At 53.1% G+C, this 16,196-nt stretch overlaps 7 protein-coding genes across 7 annotated transcripts; 2 read left to right on the top strand and 5 right to left on the bottom strand.

Moving 5' to 3' along the window:
- Positions 1-111: 111 nt before the first annotated feature.
- On the bottom strand, positions 112-1,392 carry J4E79_004565 (uncharacterized protein; the record flags this gene model as incomplete). Its single annotated transcript, XM_049353448.1, has 2 exons — positions 112-477; positions 532-1,392. The coding sequence occupies 2 exons, from the start codon at positions 1,390-1,392 to the stop codon at positions 112-114; spliced, it is 1,227 nt and encodes a 408-aa protein (XP_049211896.1).
- Positions 1,393-2,540: 1,148 nt separating this feature from the next.
- Positions 2,541-3,218, bottom strand: J4E79_004564 (uncharacterized protein; the record flags this gene model as incomplete). The annotated part of the gene is made up of 2 exons (XM_049353447.1): positions 2,541-3,040; positions 3,203-3,218. The coding sequence occupies 2 exons, from the start codon at positions 3,216-3,218 to the stop codon at positions 2,541-2,543; spliced, it is 516 nt and encodes a 171-aa protein (XP_049211895.1).
- An 860-nt stretch (positions 3,219-4,078) lies between these two features.
- J4E79_004563 (uncharacterized protein) lies at positions 4,079-5,395 on the bottom strand (the record flags this gene model as incomplete). Its single annotated transcript, XM_049353446.1, has 1 exon — positions 4,079-5,395. One exon carries the CDS (start codon positions 5,393-5,395, stop codon positions 4,079-4,081), a length of 1,317 nt encoding a protein of 438 aa, XP_049211894.1.
- A 728-nt stretch (positions 5,396-6,123) lies between these two features.
- On the top strand, positions 6,124-6,921 carry J4E79_004562 (uncharacterized protein; the record flags this gene model as incomplete). Its single annotated transcript, XM_049353445.1, has 1 exon — positions 6,124-6,921. One exon carries the CDS (start codon positions 6,124-6,126, stop codon positions 6,919-6,921), a length of 798 nt encoding a protein of 265 aa, XP_049211893.1.
- Positions 6,922-7,068: 147 nt separating this feature from the next.
- On the bottom strand, positions 7,069-9,814 carry J4E79_004561 (uncharacterized protein; the record flags this gene model as incomplete). Its single annotated transcript, XM_049353444.1, has 2 exons — positions 7,069-9,698; positions 9,745-9,814. 2 exons carry the CDS (start codon positions 9,812-9,814, stop codon positions 7,069-7,071), a joined length of 2,700 nt encoding a protein of 899 aa, XP_049211892.1.
- Positions 9,815-10,196: 382 nt separating this feature from the next.
- Positions 10,197-12,597, top strand: J4E79_004560 (uncharacterized protein; the record flags this gene model as incomplete). Its single annotated transcript, XM_049353443.1, has 3 exons — positions 10,197-10,608; positions 10,658-11,730; positions 11,839-12,597. The coding sequence occupies 3 exons, from the start codon at positions 10,197-10,199 to the stop codon at positions 12,595-12,597; spliced, it is 2,244 nt and encodes a 747-aa protein (XP_049211891.1).
- Positions 12,598-12,890: 293 nt separating this feature from the next.
- On the bottom strand, positions 12,891-15,368 carry J4E79_004559 (uncharacterized protein; the record flags this gene model as incomplete). The annotated part of the gene is made up of 6 exons (XM_049353442.1): positions 12,891-13,170; positions 13,234-13,504; positions 14,873-14,880; positions 14,935-15,016; positions 15,074-15,296; positions 15,363-15,368. 6 exons carry the CDS (start codon positions 15,366-15,368, stop codon positions 12,891-12,893), a joined length of 870 nt encoding a protein of 289 aa, XP_049211890.1.
- Between the last annotated feature and the right edge of the window lie 828 nt (positions 15,369-16,196).

Below are 16,196 nucleotides of genomic sequence, written 5' to 3'. Positions count from 1 at the left end.
TAAATGCACAACCCATCCTTCCTCAATTTCATCTCATTCACACCACGAGGCAGGTGTGCAGCCTCATCCTCACAAGCTGATATAGCCCAGAAGATCGTTAGTCTAACCTGCTCAGACCATCTGCTCGCCGTGCCTGTCAGCACCGACAGGCTTCCTCTGCACGCGGCTCGAGGCGCTGCCGTGGTGACCGTGAGCAGGCCCGTCAGGATGCGGCATCATGGTTCCCCTAGGACCATCTGCGGCATCGAAGGGTGCACCGCCCCAGCTGGTTCCCTCAATCGTACCCCATCCAGCCTTGCGGGTGAAGACAGTGTCGTGGAAGCCATCGAAAGAGCTTGGACCGGCGCCGTAGACGAAAGGAGCGTGGCGCATGAGAGGGATGTGGTTGAAACGGAAGTCCCAGACGGAAGCATAGGTCATGCGGTAGGCGCTGAAAGCCATCAGAGTGCCGATAATCGCTCCGGCGAGGATATCATACTAAAAATTTGTTAGTAATTGTTCTGATACAAAGTGAAAATCTTCAAAACTTACCCAGTTGTGGTACTCGTCGATAGTAAGAGCACCTCCGATCAAGCAAGCTCCGAGAATAGGTGCGTAGAGAGCGATGAGCTTCCACATAGCTGGGTGGTGGTTGGAAAAGACCTTTAACTTGGCGTTGAGGTACAGGTACAGGTAAACGAAACCAGCGAACGCAGCTGTGGTGTGACCGGAAGGCATAGACTCAAGACTGTCGTTGATCTCTTTCCTGTCACCTGTGCAGATGCTACGGTCGAACATGATCTGACGGTACCCATTTGCGACGTTGCCATATGCGCTACCGGCTTCGACACCGTTGTCGTTGGCACCGACAGTGTCAAGGATGTCGGCAGGGATGACAGGCTTGCAGACGGCGAGGAAGTGAGGACGAAGACCTCCAATGAGCCACTTGATGAAGACCTGGAAAACAGCTGCGGTGATCAAAGCGTAGAGAAGTCCGATGGTAGCATTGTTCAGGTCCCAGAAGCTGCGAGCGCGGATCTGCACGATCAGGAACACGGCAAAGGGGATGAAGAACGCCATGAGCGCGGCAGCCCAAATGGGAACAATTTCGTTGCGCATAGGGTAAGCAAATTGCGGGTAGACAATCTCTCCATCTTGGAAGATGATGGGGAAGCTGCGGCTCGGGGCTGGATCAGCGAAGTATACACCGAGACCGACAGCGCCCATGAGGGCCATGGTAAGGATGTCGAGCCAGGTAGCCTTGATCCATGATCCGAAGCCAGGCCTGCTGTTGTAGGAGGACGAGCCGCCCTTGGAAGCACGTCTAGGCCTGGCGCGCTTCTCGTGAGCACCGGTTGCCGTTGTGGTGTCTGCGGCGACGGGCGTCGTGTTGCGCTTGTTGAAGAACCCCATTTTGTTGGAAGTGGGTTCGTTGTTGATCCGTTGAAGTGCTGGATTCGAGGTATCTATACCGCGTGCTGATGACGTATTGTTGTCTTTGTTGTGATTGTTTGTTCCGGAAGGGGTCACGCAACAAACGACGTAGCGCGCCAGCAAAGCCAACAGCACTTGCACTTAGCGGACCGACTGAACAGTCAAGGGGAGAGAAGAAGATGGATTGGCCTTGTGGGAACTCGACAGAAAGACTTGTAATGCGAGTCTTATATCCCAAAGCCAATTTCCACACTACAAAGCGTCACACGGCCACGCACTCTGTCAAACGACATCATTTTCGCATCTCTGCCACTGCGTTGGTAAATTACCAGCCACAAACCGGTTGCTAACCCTGCTGTTACTCTCGATCTGGACGGCTGGCGGCATGGTGATGTGGAGGGTATGGCGATCTTAACGCGATTAAGCGGTCTGACACAAGGAATCTTGGAACCTGCCAAAAGCTTGGTGCATGTAGCCAAAGCTTGGTTTCGCTAGCGGTGGCTTTGTGTGGCTGATCTGGTGGCGGTGATGTCAGGAAAGTGGCTTTCGCGGCATTTTGGTGCCGGATCTGCTTTCGATTCTTCACGATGTGTGGCGCTGGGCCGATGGTGTTGCGCAGCCTGCATGTTCTGGTTTCCCATGTGCGTCGATGCGCGATGACCGTTGGTGACGTCAGATGTATGCATCTCGGAGCGATACACACATTTCGATGGGGTGAGCATCCTGCTCACGACACGTCGTCTCACCAGCACAGAAGTTAAATTATGCACCATACAGCAAAGTTACCTTTGCCGGGTGCAACTTCCAAAGACTACTGTTCTTGAACGAGTATCTCTCGGTTGAGCGCGTCGGATCGTTGGCTTCACTCGAATACGCGTCGTCACGATCAACAAAAGTCAGGTAGAGACTGCATGTTCTCATTCAGATTCGATCAAAACGGGTACTACAAAGAAACTTGTTGCGCAAAACTCCTTATGATAACAGACAAAATCAGGGCTGGTTGACCCACCCTGCACCCGATTGCTTCAACGCCCTGTTCTTCCCCTGGGTATCATCCGCTTCAAACCATCGCGCACCTCCTTCCCCTCTCTATGTGCATTCAACTCTCAGCACAATTACAACTCAATCTAAGAGTGGATGTGGACCTCGGTGCTTCCGCTACGGTGCCAAGTCGCAAGAAGCACGCCACAGCGACCGCACTTGTGCTGGACGTCCTTGAGTGAGTTCATCACATAAGGAATGCATCCCAAGCAGCAGAGGCAGCAAAGACCGAGAGCCCAGGCGTGCGTCGAGTTTCCCGTCTCGAAAGCAACGTTGGTCATGGCACGCTGTCCGCATGCAGGGCAATCTGTAGGCGCAGGTCCACGGTTCAGGTTCGCGATTGGCGTGGCGTTCTGGTAGACGGCTCCGCTTTGTTGTTGGGGAGGCATGCCAGGCTGGGCGCCAGCGTGGTCAGGTTGCACGTATGCGCCTTGTGGATGCTGAGGCGCTGGCGAGCCAGTAGGGTGATCTTGAGGCTGTTGTGTGTACATGGCTGGTTGCTGCTGGTATTGTGCGTTGGGATCTTGGTGGTAGATGGGTGGTTGACCGGTCGCGTCTGGCGATTGAGGGTATTGCTGCATGGGCACTTTAAGACTGTTAGCAAGATAGTCATGGTATTTGAGATAGGGAAATTGAAGGCTAGGCGGCGTAGTCATTCAAAGGACTATGCGCTTCATGACGGCGTAGTTCTTAAGTCGCATTGAATCGCGTAGAACTCATACACAACAGTCGGAGGGTAATTACTAACCGTTTTGCTTCTCCATTGTGAAGGTTTATTTCGTTGAAGCCGGTGGAATACTGTTTCGTGTTTCGGTGGTGTGAATGCAGCAAAAGAGTTGGGTGTTGTGCAGCGGCGTTTACCACAACATGTGAGATTGGACGTGGCTTTTATCGAAGCCTTTAGGCGTTCCATCATCGCTTGGGTCCACGGCCAAGGGGGCTCAAACCGGGTATCGCAAGCACAGCCTTCATTTCGCGTGATGATCACTCGCCGTTCACCCCGCGTAAGGCTCTTAGCTGCTTGACGAGGCCAATGAGCGGTCCGAATCTCGTACACGTAGCATGACTGTATGCAAGACTTGGAGGCGCTTCAGCCTCAGCTGCCCGCATTGGTGATGGGGCGAAGGGCGTTGGCGATGAAGGGTGCAAGTAGCGTGCCAGGGAATAGCGAGCCAAGGCTGTAATTTCCCGAAGCGGTTTGACGCAGTCGTGAACTTGGGGGCCAAAATCTATACTATTCTCATATTATGCAAAGCCTTGCGTTGAACGCCTGGCTGACACGCCGCACCACAACGGACATCGGCATGCTTTGTTGCCACGTCGTCTTGGCTACATCACATTAGATCTCGAAGTAGACATTGCGCACAAGTATGATGGCATTTGACATTAGGTGTAAGGCTGTGCAGATAACCGCGATCAGCACGTGGTTACAGGATATCTACTAGCGACTAGGGGCTGCCCGTTCCTGCAGATGCCTATTTTTGCACCGCTGTGCCGCCGCAAGGTTTGTTGATTCGACCAACCGAGACGTAACGAGACCAGGTGTGCGGAGACAGAACCGGTGAGCTGAGCGTGTGGGCAGACTGATTCAATTTCACCGGTTATGCACGGCCTTTTCATGGCTTCAGTATCTCGTATCCATATCGTCTAGATCAACGTCGTCTTCTGACTCTGAATCAACGTCGCCGTTCGTTGGCTTTGCATGACCGACATCGCTCCGGTTCAGCAGTCTTTGCTGTTCTGGGGTCAGGTCGACGACAGTAGGCGCGTAGTCGCCAAGCTCCTCATCAGCGTCTGCACCATTGACTTCCATCTCTACTCGTTCACCGTCCTCTAGCTCAAGCATACCGCGCTTTAGATAAGAGCCCTCTGGTTCCCATCCGAACTCTTTCTGCATATATTCTTGCAGATCCTCTAGCTCATCTACCAAGTCAGCTTTCCACTTTCCGTCGAAGTCGTCGAGAGCTTTGCGGAATTGGCCGAAGAGCGGTTTCAAGAAGCCTCCGCCAACATCATTCATGTCGAACAAGTCGCCTTCTATATTAGCGCAATGGCCAAGCTGTATCCGCAGGCATCGCAAGAAATCGAGGAACAGGCGCGACCGCTGTTTGACGGCTTGCCGACATGTGAGTAAAAGGCGCAGGAGCCGCTTCCACTGTTCGAGACAGGAGTTGTTGTTGAGGGTCAAGACCATAAGAAAAGTAAACTGCAGCTCGCCCAAGATTTCGTCCTCTCGTCCACGTAGATCACTCGCCTGGCAGTGGTTGTCGATGAGATCTCCCAGAAACCAGGATCGGTCTTGCGCGGCTTCCGTGCGTTCCCTCCCGGTCGCGCCTTCTCTCCAGGTCTTTTTCAGATCGATGGGCAAGAACCGTAGCTCCTTCTCCGGATGCAGCATGCTGTTGCTGTTCTCTAGGCCGGGTATTTCGTCCAGGTCTTGTGGGGCGGATGATGCGGATGTCAAGTTCCAGTGATCCGGATTCAGGCCACATATCCTCGATAGCATCGTGGGTGTGACTTGCGATGTAAGCTTGCTCCAGTCGGTAGATTCCTCAGACCAGCCTTCTTCAGCACCAGAGTCCCCTTCCTGGACGCTTTGTCGGTAAGGTGTCAGGCCATCTTTCCATATGCTTCCCAGGTTCGCCTTGTGCCTCAGGACTTCGGTCTGCGAGGTTTCGGCTACGAGGTCTTCGGTGCTCTCGTCCCATTTCTTAACGAAGACTTGCGGCGAGCCTACGCCAGGGGTGACGTAGAACCAGGCGCCGTGCCTCACAGACAAAGTGCTGTCGCTTGCAGTGAAGACGAAATGCAGGCCTGGTGGAATGTTTTTGACTCCTCGAAAACGTGGTGATGAAGTGAAGGACAGGAGGTCGATGCCGGCAAGTGCCTTCGGGGGCAGATTCAGCAGCAGTACGCAGTTGTTGATTATTGACGGGTCCATCCTGGGGCGGAAGATTTCCTCGAACCAGGAATGTCGGAGAATTTTGAGAATAGGTTGTTCGCAAAGCTCTACTCGAGCAGGTGAGAAATGGGGTATCATTAATTCCAGGAAGGGCAAGACGCGAAAATATTAAAACACGTGAGCGCGGCAGCCTAGCTCTGATGCAGGGTCCAGGCAATGAACGCAACCAAGGGAAGAACGCAGGCGCTGAAAGTGGTCAGGAAGGAGCAGAGGTCGAACGGACGCGTCGCCCCCAGCGCTTAAGATTGTTTCGCCGCATGAGTAGCTATCGGGGGAGCTTGTCGACATCTGATGCCATGTACCGGTAAAGAGTGACCGATATCTCCCCGAAACACACGCCATACGTCATTGAGTTAGTACGAGGCTCGGCTCGGGATGGCGATCTCATTCCGACTCTCCACTTGTGCTGGAGGGAACCATCTGATTGATGGGTGTCCCTTGACAAGAAGCCGTTGTGGCAGCCATCCTGTTGTCTAGACGCGATCTGCCTGGGCGACGTGCAACCTCGACGATATCTCATCGCCCTACCCCGCCCGGCCCGACCCACTGCCAGCAGTGAAACCATCACCCACGCCCCGAGACCAGCGCGCACGCAAGGGAGCAGTTGCAGGTGACATAAGCCCACGCTCTTCATGTTACCTGCAGAAGCATCCGTCCGAGCCATCCAACAGACGACGCACTGAAGACGCACGCGCACAACCGCCGCCATGGACCGCCGCCGCACCCCCGGCCTGTCGTCGCTCTCCTCGCGCGGCCTGCAGAACCACCACTACACGTCGCACGGCGCCACGCTGCGAACCCGCAATGCCGACTCCCTCTCGACCCAGCTGTCCGTCTTCCAGTCGCTCCTCCACAACTTCGCCGTCACCCACTCCAAGGATATTCGCGCCAACCCTGCTTTCCGCGCCGAGTTCGCGCGCATGTGCTCGGCGCTGAACATCGACTTCCTCGCTTCCTCGTACCACCGGGACAATAAAGATGGCAAGCCAAGTGGCGTTGGCGGGGAGAGCATTTGGGCACAACTGCTGGGCGGGAGTGTGAATGACTTCTACTTCAACCTGGGCGTCTTGATCGTGGAAGAGTGCCGGGCCACGAGATCAGAGAACGGCGGGCTCATCAGCGTCTCGGATCTCAAAGCCCGCATATCCAAATCCCAGCGCATAGGCGGGAGCATGGAAGTCAGCGATGACGACATCAAGCGCGCCGTGGACTCGCTCGCTCCCCTCGGATCCTGCTTCTCCATCATGAAGATTGGGCACAGAATTTTGATAAGAAGCGTACCCAAGGAGTTGAATACCGACCAGAGCACGGTACTCGAAGCCATACAGGTTCTTGGCTACGTCACAGTATCCATGTTGCAGCTGAATCTCAACTGGGAGAGGCCTCGAGCCCATGCTGTGGTTGAGGACCTCATGGCAGACAGTCTGGTCTGGGTCGACACACAAGCCGGGGAGAACGAATACTGGAGTCCGGCCTTCCTCACTGCCGCCGGCATGAGCTCGTAGCACTTTCATAGGCTTGACATGAGGAACGAGCCCACGAGATACGGCATTATGATACCCGGTGTTTCACACCACAACGTAGCAGACAGTTAGATTGTATCTTTAGGCAAACTCATCATTACATATACAGACTATCATACATCTACTGCATCACCACAAAAGTTCAGTGTTGCAAATCCTCGCCTCCTCGCTGTCTTTCCACGCGCCCCTGGTATGGCTCAATTCAGGCAGTACTCTGCGATGCCACCTCACACTCCATCTGCGAGCCGTGTCTTCGTCTTCAAAATCCAGCACCCATCGATTGTATACGCGGTTCATGACTAGCTGATTCGTTTGGCTGGGGCTGTCTTCGTTTGCACCAGATAGCATGCTCTGAATCGCCGGGTCATCGTACGTCGTCTCCAAATCTGGATTCGCTGGCTGTTCAAAGGTGCCATATGCGCGAGGCCGATTCGACGAGACGGCCTTGGACGACGTCTTCAGATTAATCACGTCGCGAAGACGGTGAATCGATGTCTGCGACTCGTTGCGCAGGGGAAGAGTCATGCCATGCTTGTAAGCATCGCGAGAGAAGATTTTGAAAAGGTCCGACGTGCTAGGCTCGTAGCCTTCGATATGCATGAGCACCCTCCATACGGGGTTTCCTTTCTCGTCGACCGAGGGCGCGATGGGTTGGTAGCCGCCTCTCTCCACCAACGTACGCAGTACGGGGTTATAGGGCTGCATGAGAACATTGAGACTCATGGGGTGATGTGCGGGTAGAAGATTGTAGGATGAGATGGCAGCTGTGATATCTTCACCCTCTTCGAGGAACCCTCTAGGGGGTGGAATAGCGGAAAAGATACTCGCGGGCTGGTGGAGAGCGCTCAGCTTGTGCAATCTCGAAGCATTCTTCTGATACGCGAGGGCTGCCTCTGCGTTCTTGAAAAGTAAGTAGTAGAAGGGCAGTCGCTCTAGACTCAGCGGGTCACGACCAGGCACAATCTTATAAAGATCGCCATCTCGATGCCAACCCTCAATGTGCTTGCTCTTTGGTATGATGCGACGGAAGTCGGCTTCAGTCAGCTCAGTGCTACAGTTCGTGAGTTGAAGAACGGTAATTTGTTCCCCCTGCTTGCGCAACGAATTGACCACTTGCTCTTTGAGTGACGGAGTAGGGTCGTAAACTTCCCGACGAACGATAGGCGTTGAGTCCGGGAGGTTGAGTTTGGGATACCTATCGCTTTGCTCGGGCTGACGAGGTTGCAGAGTAGTGCTTGCCTCCGGGAAGAGTTCTTCAAGAAGCGATTGCTCACTCATTTCGGCAGTACCCCGTGTTGGTTTTGGTGATAGATTGGCAGTAGTGGATGGGCTAACCTCTGGCTTCTGCTGCAAAAGCGGCGATGTCCTCATAGATTGCTCGGTCGTTGTACTCTTTCCGTCACCGTCTTCAGTAGTGGCGCTCAAGCCGTCTGACGACTTCATTAGGCGTGACTGTGTATGAATCCTTCGCGTCAACCTCTCGCTGTCAATCTTCTTCTCTGAGCTTTTTAGCTCAGAGCCTCTCGGGAATTTCTTCACGTTTTCGGCATGTTCGCGGGCTTGCCGGCGATACTCTTCCACCGACGGGAGTACTGGTTTCGGCGCTCTTGGCGTGGTTGGTGAAATACGAGCAAGGTCTTTTTTCAGCTCTTTCACACTACTGCCAATCTTGGATGACGTTGCTCTTATGTCGCTGACGTGTAGCTTCAAGAGTAGATCCGGTCGCCCATTCACGCGAGCAGAGTGTTTTTGTTCCGCGTGGAGCAATTCCCAGTTCCTGTATGACGCTCTTAGAGCCTGCTTAAGCTCAAAGTCACCCTCGATTGCTGCGTCTTCATCCAATACGCGTATGCAGTCACGAGCATGTCGGGTAACTGGGGCCACTGCTAGAGAGCGTGCTGTTTCTAGCTCTGTAGCCACACTGCCTAATGTGTAAACCGACTTACGGAGGGCTTTCTGGCTATACTCAAGTGTGCGAGACAGGGTCTTCGGATAGGAAGTATCAGAATGACGGAAAGAAACCGGATCGCCGCTCATTGAAGCATGTCCTAGTAACGACTGTATCGGGGTGGAAGGGTATGCATCGTTCCGGGGTATAACAGGTGCCGCAGTCGGTATGTCCTGTTCCCTGGGGGACGAAGACGGCAGCTGTCCCAGCGCAATCTTTGTTTCTAATGCGGCCTGGAGGGCTTTGACTTGCTCGAACAGGCCCTGAAGCTGCTGACGTATGACTGTAGTATCGTCATCTCGAAGAGTTGTAGCGACCTCCTTCTCGTTACTTGTGGTCGGATTCTGCCTACTCTGATCTTTGCGTATAGGGTCTTGGTGTTTCCGTCCACGTTCTCTTGTTTCGGGAGACACAGGTAAGGCCAGAACCTTCCTTACAACAGCTGGCTGGCCCAAGCGTCTCTCCACAGTATGTTCGGCCTTCCTCGCGGACTTGAAATCTTGATCTCGACTGTCCGCCTTCCCTGTGTGCTTGTCCTGTGGGCGTGTTCCCGAATGTGAATGCAATACCCTTCGCTGGCGCTGCGCCAGCGATTCAGTGGTCTTCCTGATCACCACAGCACCAGTGTCATATGTCTGTGCTTCGGATATGCCCTTCCCCTCTTCATTCGATTCGGACGTAGGACGGTTCTGGGCTTGCGATTGCGATTGCGATTGCGGCGGCGATGGCGGTTGCGATTTGGTAGACGGTGTAGTCCGGGTCCAGGGTACAAGTCTGATCAAACCCCTGTTCAACCAGCTTTCCTTCTCTGCTGTGTGGCTGTCGGCAGTGGTGGTTTGCGGGGATTCATCGCCGACGGTCGAGGACGGTGCGGGCGTCGTCCTGTGGGCGCAGCGAATCTGGTACGCGGTCCCCGAAGGATGACATGGCCGAAGATGTCGAGGAAGGCGCGGCGGTGGCATAAATTGCACGGCTTCGTAACATGGCAAGCTACCCTCTCTCGAGCGCGATACTCAGAAAAGCTTCGGAATGGGCCCGCGCTAGCACACCCATCCGGCCTAGCTCCCCGGTCGCTTAGTCACCCAGCATCCTTCACCACATTGGGCTGCATTGGAGGGCCCTGACAATGCTGCGCTAAGAGGCAATGGGACCTAGGTACAGGTGGAGATGAATTCGCATGCTAATTAGAGACTTCCAAAGTTGAAGCCTTCAGTACACACGTGACGTGAGTCACACCAACGGCGCACCCAAAGCACTTCCGAGATTTTCACCACCCGTCTTGACATTTGCTGCAGTGCGCGGTGACAATATGAGCCCGGCAACATCTTACACTCTGCGCCCTCTGGAGCGCAATCCTCCGAGCATTCCCAGTAACGCACTCGAGGGCGGCGCCTTCCGTATTCATTTATCACAGAAAGAGCTGAAAACGTTGGGGCTTGTTCATGGCGATTGTGTACGGCTGAGTACTGCTGCCGGTTTCAAAGGCTATGGAGTGGCCTGGCTAGCCTCGCAGACAAATCCTGGCAACAAGCCAATCGCCAAGGTGTCTGATCTTCTGCGAGAGCAATACGACCTCTCGCTTAACGATCCCGTCTTCATCGAGAAGGTAGACTCCTGGAAGCCTCTCAAATCCATAGAGATCAGTCTCGCAGACGCACCAAATCAAACTGCCAAGTTCAGCTCGAATGAGCAACTTTTGTATTGGCTACGACACACTTTAGGTAGGTCAACGATCATACTTGGCTACTGTTTCTGACAGCTATGTAGCAGTGGACTCTGACATTATTCTTCCGGGATGCAGCTTTCCAGTTCAACAAAAAGGCTTCAAGCAGAAGAGCCAGAAGTTGCGTGTCACCGTGCAGAACATTGATCCGCTGCCAACTGAGAAGTACGCGACATACTTCGACGAACTTACTACTGAAGTCACTACCACGGGTGATATCCCTACTCAGCAGACCCCGAGAGCTTCTAAGCAGATTCTCCAGGTAAGGGGTGATGGCATCGGTGGACTTTCTGCTCACATCACTACGATGAACAGACGCCTCTCTTACCTCACAAACACTCTACCTCATCAACGCGACGTACGCCTTTGTGGACCTACTTCTTTCTTACTACACGGCCCCGAGGGTACAGGCAAAAGTCTTCTACTAGAACGGCTAGCGGAATGCCCATGGCAAGAAGTTTACCGAGTAGATCCAGACACGCATCCAAAAGGACAAGCCAAGGCAATATCCGATGCTTTTGAGGACGCTCGTGACAACCAACCGAGCTTGATTATAATGGATAATCTCGACAGGTTTCTCGAAAAAGCTGAGACACTTGTAAACAGGCTGCGGGAAGAGTTGGCCAAGCTGGGCGGTAGCCAAGTGGTCGTCGCAGCAGCAGCGCGTAGCATATACGATGTTGATACCAGACTTCGATCACCGTCAGCTTTCAAAACGAAGCTAGAGCTCTTTCCACCCAACACCACTCAGCGGGAAGATATTCTCCGACAAATTTTGGGCACTACGAGCAAACTTGGAGACCTTGACTTCCCATCGCTGGCAGAGCGCACACACGGTTTCGTCGGACGCGACATCCACGATCTGTGTCTTCTCGCCCGAGACCGACGCGAACAACAGATGGATGAGACGATAAGCGAGGAAGAAAAGACCACCTTTGGCGAGAAGCTTGAGCAAACAGACTATGTTTGTCAGGAAGATTTCGATGCCGTATTCGGAGAAGTACAACCGACGGTCCTCAAAGATAGCATTCTAGAAGTGCCCAAGGTTCGATGGACAGATATCGCTGGTCTGGATCACGTTCGCGCTGTACTTGAAGCCATTACTATTCGCCCATTTAAGGTAAGCTATATTCCTATGTCATCCCTATATCTCCCACGGCCGTGTACGATGCACCCTTAGGCGTTCATCTACTTCTGCAACCAGGCTCAAAGCTAATCGCATCTCCAGTATCCCGACCTCGACATCAAATTCGGTGGCCCTCAATCCCGAAAAGGCGTTCTACTCTATGGCCCCCCCGGTTGCGCAAAGACCCTGATCGCACAAGCCGTTGCAACGGAGAGTAAACAAAACTTCCTCGCAGTCAAAGGCTCTGAACTCATCAAGATGTATGTGGGCGAGTCCGAGCGAGCTATCCGGGATGTGTTCCGTAGAGCACGCGCAGCAAAGCCGTGCATCATCTTCTTTGACGAAATCGACTCCATCGGCAAGTCGCGCGAAAAGACACAGGATAGCGGTCTCAATGTCGTTACAACCCTGCTGAACGAGATGGATGGTATTGAAGCACTCAAGGATGTGTTCATCATCGGCGCGACCAATCGGCCTGACATTCTCGACTCGGCGCTCATCCGTACCGGCCGCTTCGACGCACACATCCACATCGGCCTTCCGACTGAAGAAGCGCGGAAGCAGATCCTGCAAATCCATACGCGGAAGAGACCGCTCGCAGAGGACGTCAATCTCGATGATGTTGCCAGGAAAACAGACGGGAGCAGTGGAGCAGATATCAGTGGATTGTGCGCCGTCGCTATCGAGTTGGCGATTACGGATTACACAATGGACCCCAATAGCGAGCCGAAAGTTTACATGCGACATTTTGAGCAGGCGCTGCAGCAACACGTCCCACATACCATTGCGGATGAAGCCGAACGGTACAAAAACTGGCGGCCAGGCACGTCGCTGTCGGAGCCGTCGAAGTCGGAGAAATAAACGAATGATGATGTTAGTCTTCAGGATTAATCGAATTGATCGTGTGCTTTCATCGTGTACTTGATCTGAAAAAGCTAGATATAAACACATGTTTTAGACTGGGCGAAGAAAGCTTTTCTGTCAAAATTGCATAATAAAGGGATTCAAAGTGCTTTGCTCGTATGATAGATCGGTATAGATCACCGTAAAGGTCTTTATGTTACAACATAATACACGAAAAGCAAGGGTATCCTCGAATACGATTCCGTAACGCCGTTCCACCCAGCCCCAGCTCGGGATCCCGGTGTACTTACTTAGCCAGCAAGCTCCGCCTCTTTGAAAATCGGCACGTTGATGTCAAACTCTTCGTCATAGCCTGCTACTCTACCCAGGATACAATTGGCTTTCTTTTGTGCCTGCTCGCTCATGTCCGCCACATGCGTGAGCGCAATATGGTTCATAAGTGTTTCCACACCACCGTAAACGCCCGTGACCTTGTCTTGTCCTAAACAAAACAGGCAGCCGAAGTTGTCATCGTTTGAGTTAGGTTCTGCTGCCTTCTTCTTTACATGCGATTTGGCAAGAAATATCCACCTAAAGGTTGGTAGAAGTAGTCAGTATATCTCTCACATGCAGTTTATACCAGGGAACCCTTACCGATATCGTATCCCGGACATGGAGATCTTGACACGAGGGTCCACTATCTCGACAGTCTTGTTCTTCTTTGTGGGGTGTGGCTTTGTGAAAACGTCGCCCGTAAAGGTGCAAGACTTACAACCCCAAATCTGCTTTGTGTTGTAGTAGCCGGACGGCTGAGTTCTCACAGAAATGCCTTTCTTGGGGTCTTCGCGGACAGCCCAGGCGCCCTTGCAAAAACCCCAGTAATCATTGTCCTTGTTCGGGCGGCCGTTCATCATTCTCTCGCCACCTGCTGGTCCGCTTTGGATAGTTTCAATTCTGATATCACGCATACGGTGGTGACCTGGAAGAATGCCAATCGGGATAGAGTTTCCACTGTCGGTCGAGGCGATAGATGGCGTAATACTAGCGTGCCGAGGGTAGATTGCAGTTGGAGATCCCAGCATCGAAGTAGCGGCTGCTGTTGGAGAATTATACGCAGTCGCTTGGGAGGTGCTGTTGCTACGTTGACCGGCCATGCCGCGTTCTGTTGCAGGTGCAATGTAATGCTGAGGGTACACTAACTGTCTAAGGCCAGCAAGGTGTCCTTCAGCTGGTGCAAGATTTTGCTGTGGCTGCGCATACGGTACAGATGGTGTTTGTGAAAGTGAAGGAGAATGATCTCGTTGCTGTTGCGATCCAGGCCAAGGCATGTGCGTAGGTGCATTTGCGTCGTTCTTGTGTGTATTGATGGGCGGCGCATGAGATTGAGGGCGTAAAGGTGCCAGCGGTGCAATGGGAGAAGGTGTATATCTGTCTTGTGTAACCATATAGGGAGAGCTGTATGGTGGAGCACTACGAGTCTCATCGTCTTGATCATGTGGTGCTACTGGAGGGTGGGCATGTTCATCTTGCGATGAGTTGGAGCTTTTGCGGCCAAGAGAAGCTGCGTTAGACTGCGCAGAGCTAGATGTATCAGACCATCGAGGATGGAGTGTATGCGTTCCTGTCTGGTAATATGAACTACCTGCGAGATTCGGTTGATTGTAGACATGCTGCTCCTTCATCGGCCTGACGGTATTCGCTTGACCGGAAGCCGATGGTGAGTCATGGGAAAGCTTATTCAGGCTTCGATCCAGCTCTTGCATTGATTCAGTGTATGCGTCTCGGTCATTGAGCATGGTCAGCGTATCTCGGCGGGTGGGTTGGGCACTACTATGCCTGTGACTTTTTGCTAGTCTTGACCCGTTTTCGACGCTAAGGCCTTGATAAGAGCTAATCATGTGCTGGATATCTTTCATAATCGATGCGCGATCGTCAGGGCGAAGTCTGTCGAGAGCTAGAATGAAGTCAGGCTCCGCAGCTTGTGCTGGGGTATAGGCCGGTCGAGATGCTCTCGACGTGTCTTGGGGCCGGCAATAGTCGGACAGACTGTGTCCGGTATAACCGAAATCGTTCTGCGTTGGAAAGCTTGCGGTCGGGTAGCTATCTGACAGTGAACGCATCTGGGTATGCCTCGGGCCAACTGACATGTCCTTATAGTCCTCACTGGCCGCCCTCAACGGTCGCACCATCGGCTTTGCTATGTAGATTCTTTGTTTCAGCTCGTCCAATGTCGTCAGAGTCTCTTTTCGGTTCGTAATGGAGGCTTCGTGGAGGATATGCAGATTAAGCACACAAACTTCGCTGAAGGCTCAGTGTTAGCTCTGTCCCGATATGCCAAACATCTGGAGTACTCACTTCGTAGCGGCTTGCCGTAAGCTGTTGATGATTTCGGCCTGCAGCATGAAGCCTATGTGGTAGAGACGTTCCCGAGCGGTATCTGTGCGCATGTCTTAATTTTCAAGCCCACCATACGAGCCTCTCTCGTGGAACTTACCATCACCAATGCGCACATAGTCACCCAACTCTCTCTGATCTTGCTTATATCTCAGATCGATCTGTTGTTCCCCAGCGATAAGAGAAGCTTGTAGCTGCTCCTCTTCCCATTCTTGCTGACCTTGATCGCGAGCTTTGCGAGCGCGGCGTTTCTGTTTGACGAGCTTGAGGAGCTCTGATCCGCCGTGGAACGCTGAAACAACAGCAGACACTGCTGCGACTATCTGAGGAATTGTGAGCAACAGTCAGAAGAGAAAGCTTGTATTCATGCCCTTCAAGAGGTCGCGTACGCACATCTGTTGAAGAATTTCGAGGGCATAAAGGGACAGACCTACTTCAAGACCGGACATTCTCTTTAACGAGTTATTTTCGCTTGAATGCAGCCGTTGTGCTTTGCTGGTTGGCTAGATAGCGGTCCCAGATCGTGTTGAGACCATCAGTGCGAAGCCTTCCACTGGTTTCTGGTGCTGGTTCTCGTTGGATCGATGATGATTGAGCCCGAGCAGGCTGGGGACCGGAAGTCTCGACTGATCCTCGGATTTAGGGCTGACTAGGCCTGCGATAATCATCAACTGCGCGCGGTGATGGGCCTTTCTAACACATGCTCAATCAGTACGAGAGGAAGCAGAGCTACACGTAGAACCGTCGCGTGAGATGATGCGATGCAGGCCGAAAGAAATGGATTCGATAGCCAAGCTGAAATAGAATAGGTTGATTGTAAAGTGAGAAGGGGAAGTCCCTCAGAAGGCTGAAGAGGGTTCCTTCCCATCGGTACTCCGCCTCTCTCGAGTCTGACTGGGTGGCCTGCGACCGCTGTTTACATTAGGCTAAGCCTTTGCTGAGCCAGGCGTAGGCGACAGTATTGCTTGACCGAGGTGCAGCGCTCATTGTGCTATCTAGCGCGGCCGCTCCAATGATGAGTAGCGATGGCTTCAGGCCAGGCGGGCTGTGTGATGCCGTCTAGCCTGGAAGCGAGTGGCATACTGTATCGTAAAGCAGGAAAGGCTTGGCTGGTGACTTCTTTGCAGCCACATCTCTGACTAGTCCGGCTCTTAATTTGACAGATGCGCTCTGCTGCCAGTATGAGGGCCTATCGTGACGGGTGAGGCTTGAGGCCTGCTGCT

This window comes from Alternaria viburni, assembly GCF_023758015.1.
Source record: "Alternaria viburni strain BMP 2772 chromosome Unknown scaffold_8, whole genome shotgun sequence".
NCBI lineage: Eukaryota > Fungi > Ascomycota > Dothideomycetes > Pleosporales > Pleosporaceae > Alternaria > Alternaria viburni.
The sequence above is the reverse complement of the archived record's forward strand: the minus strand, read 5'-3'. Positions and strand labels throughout refer to the sequence as shown.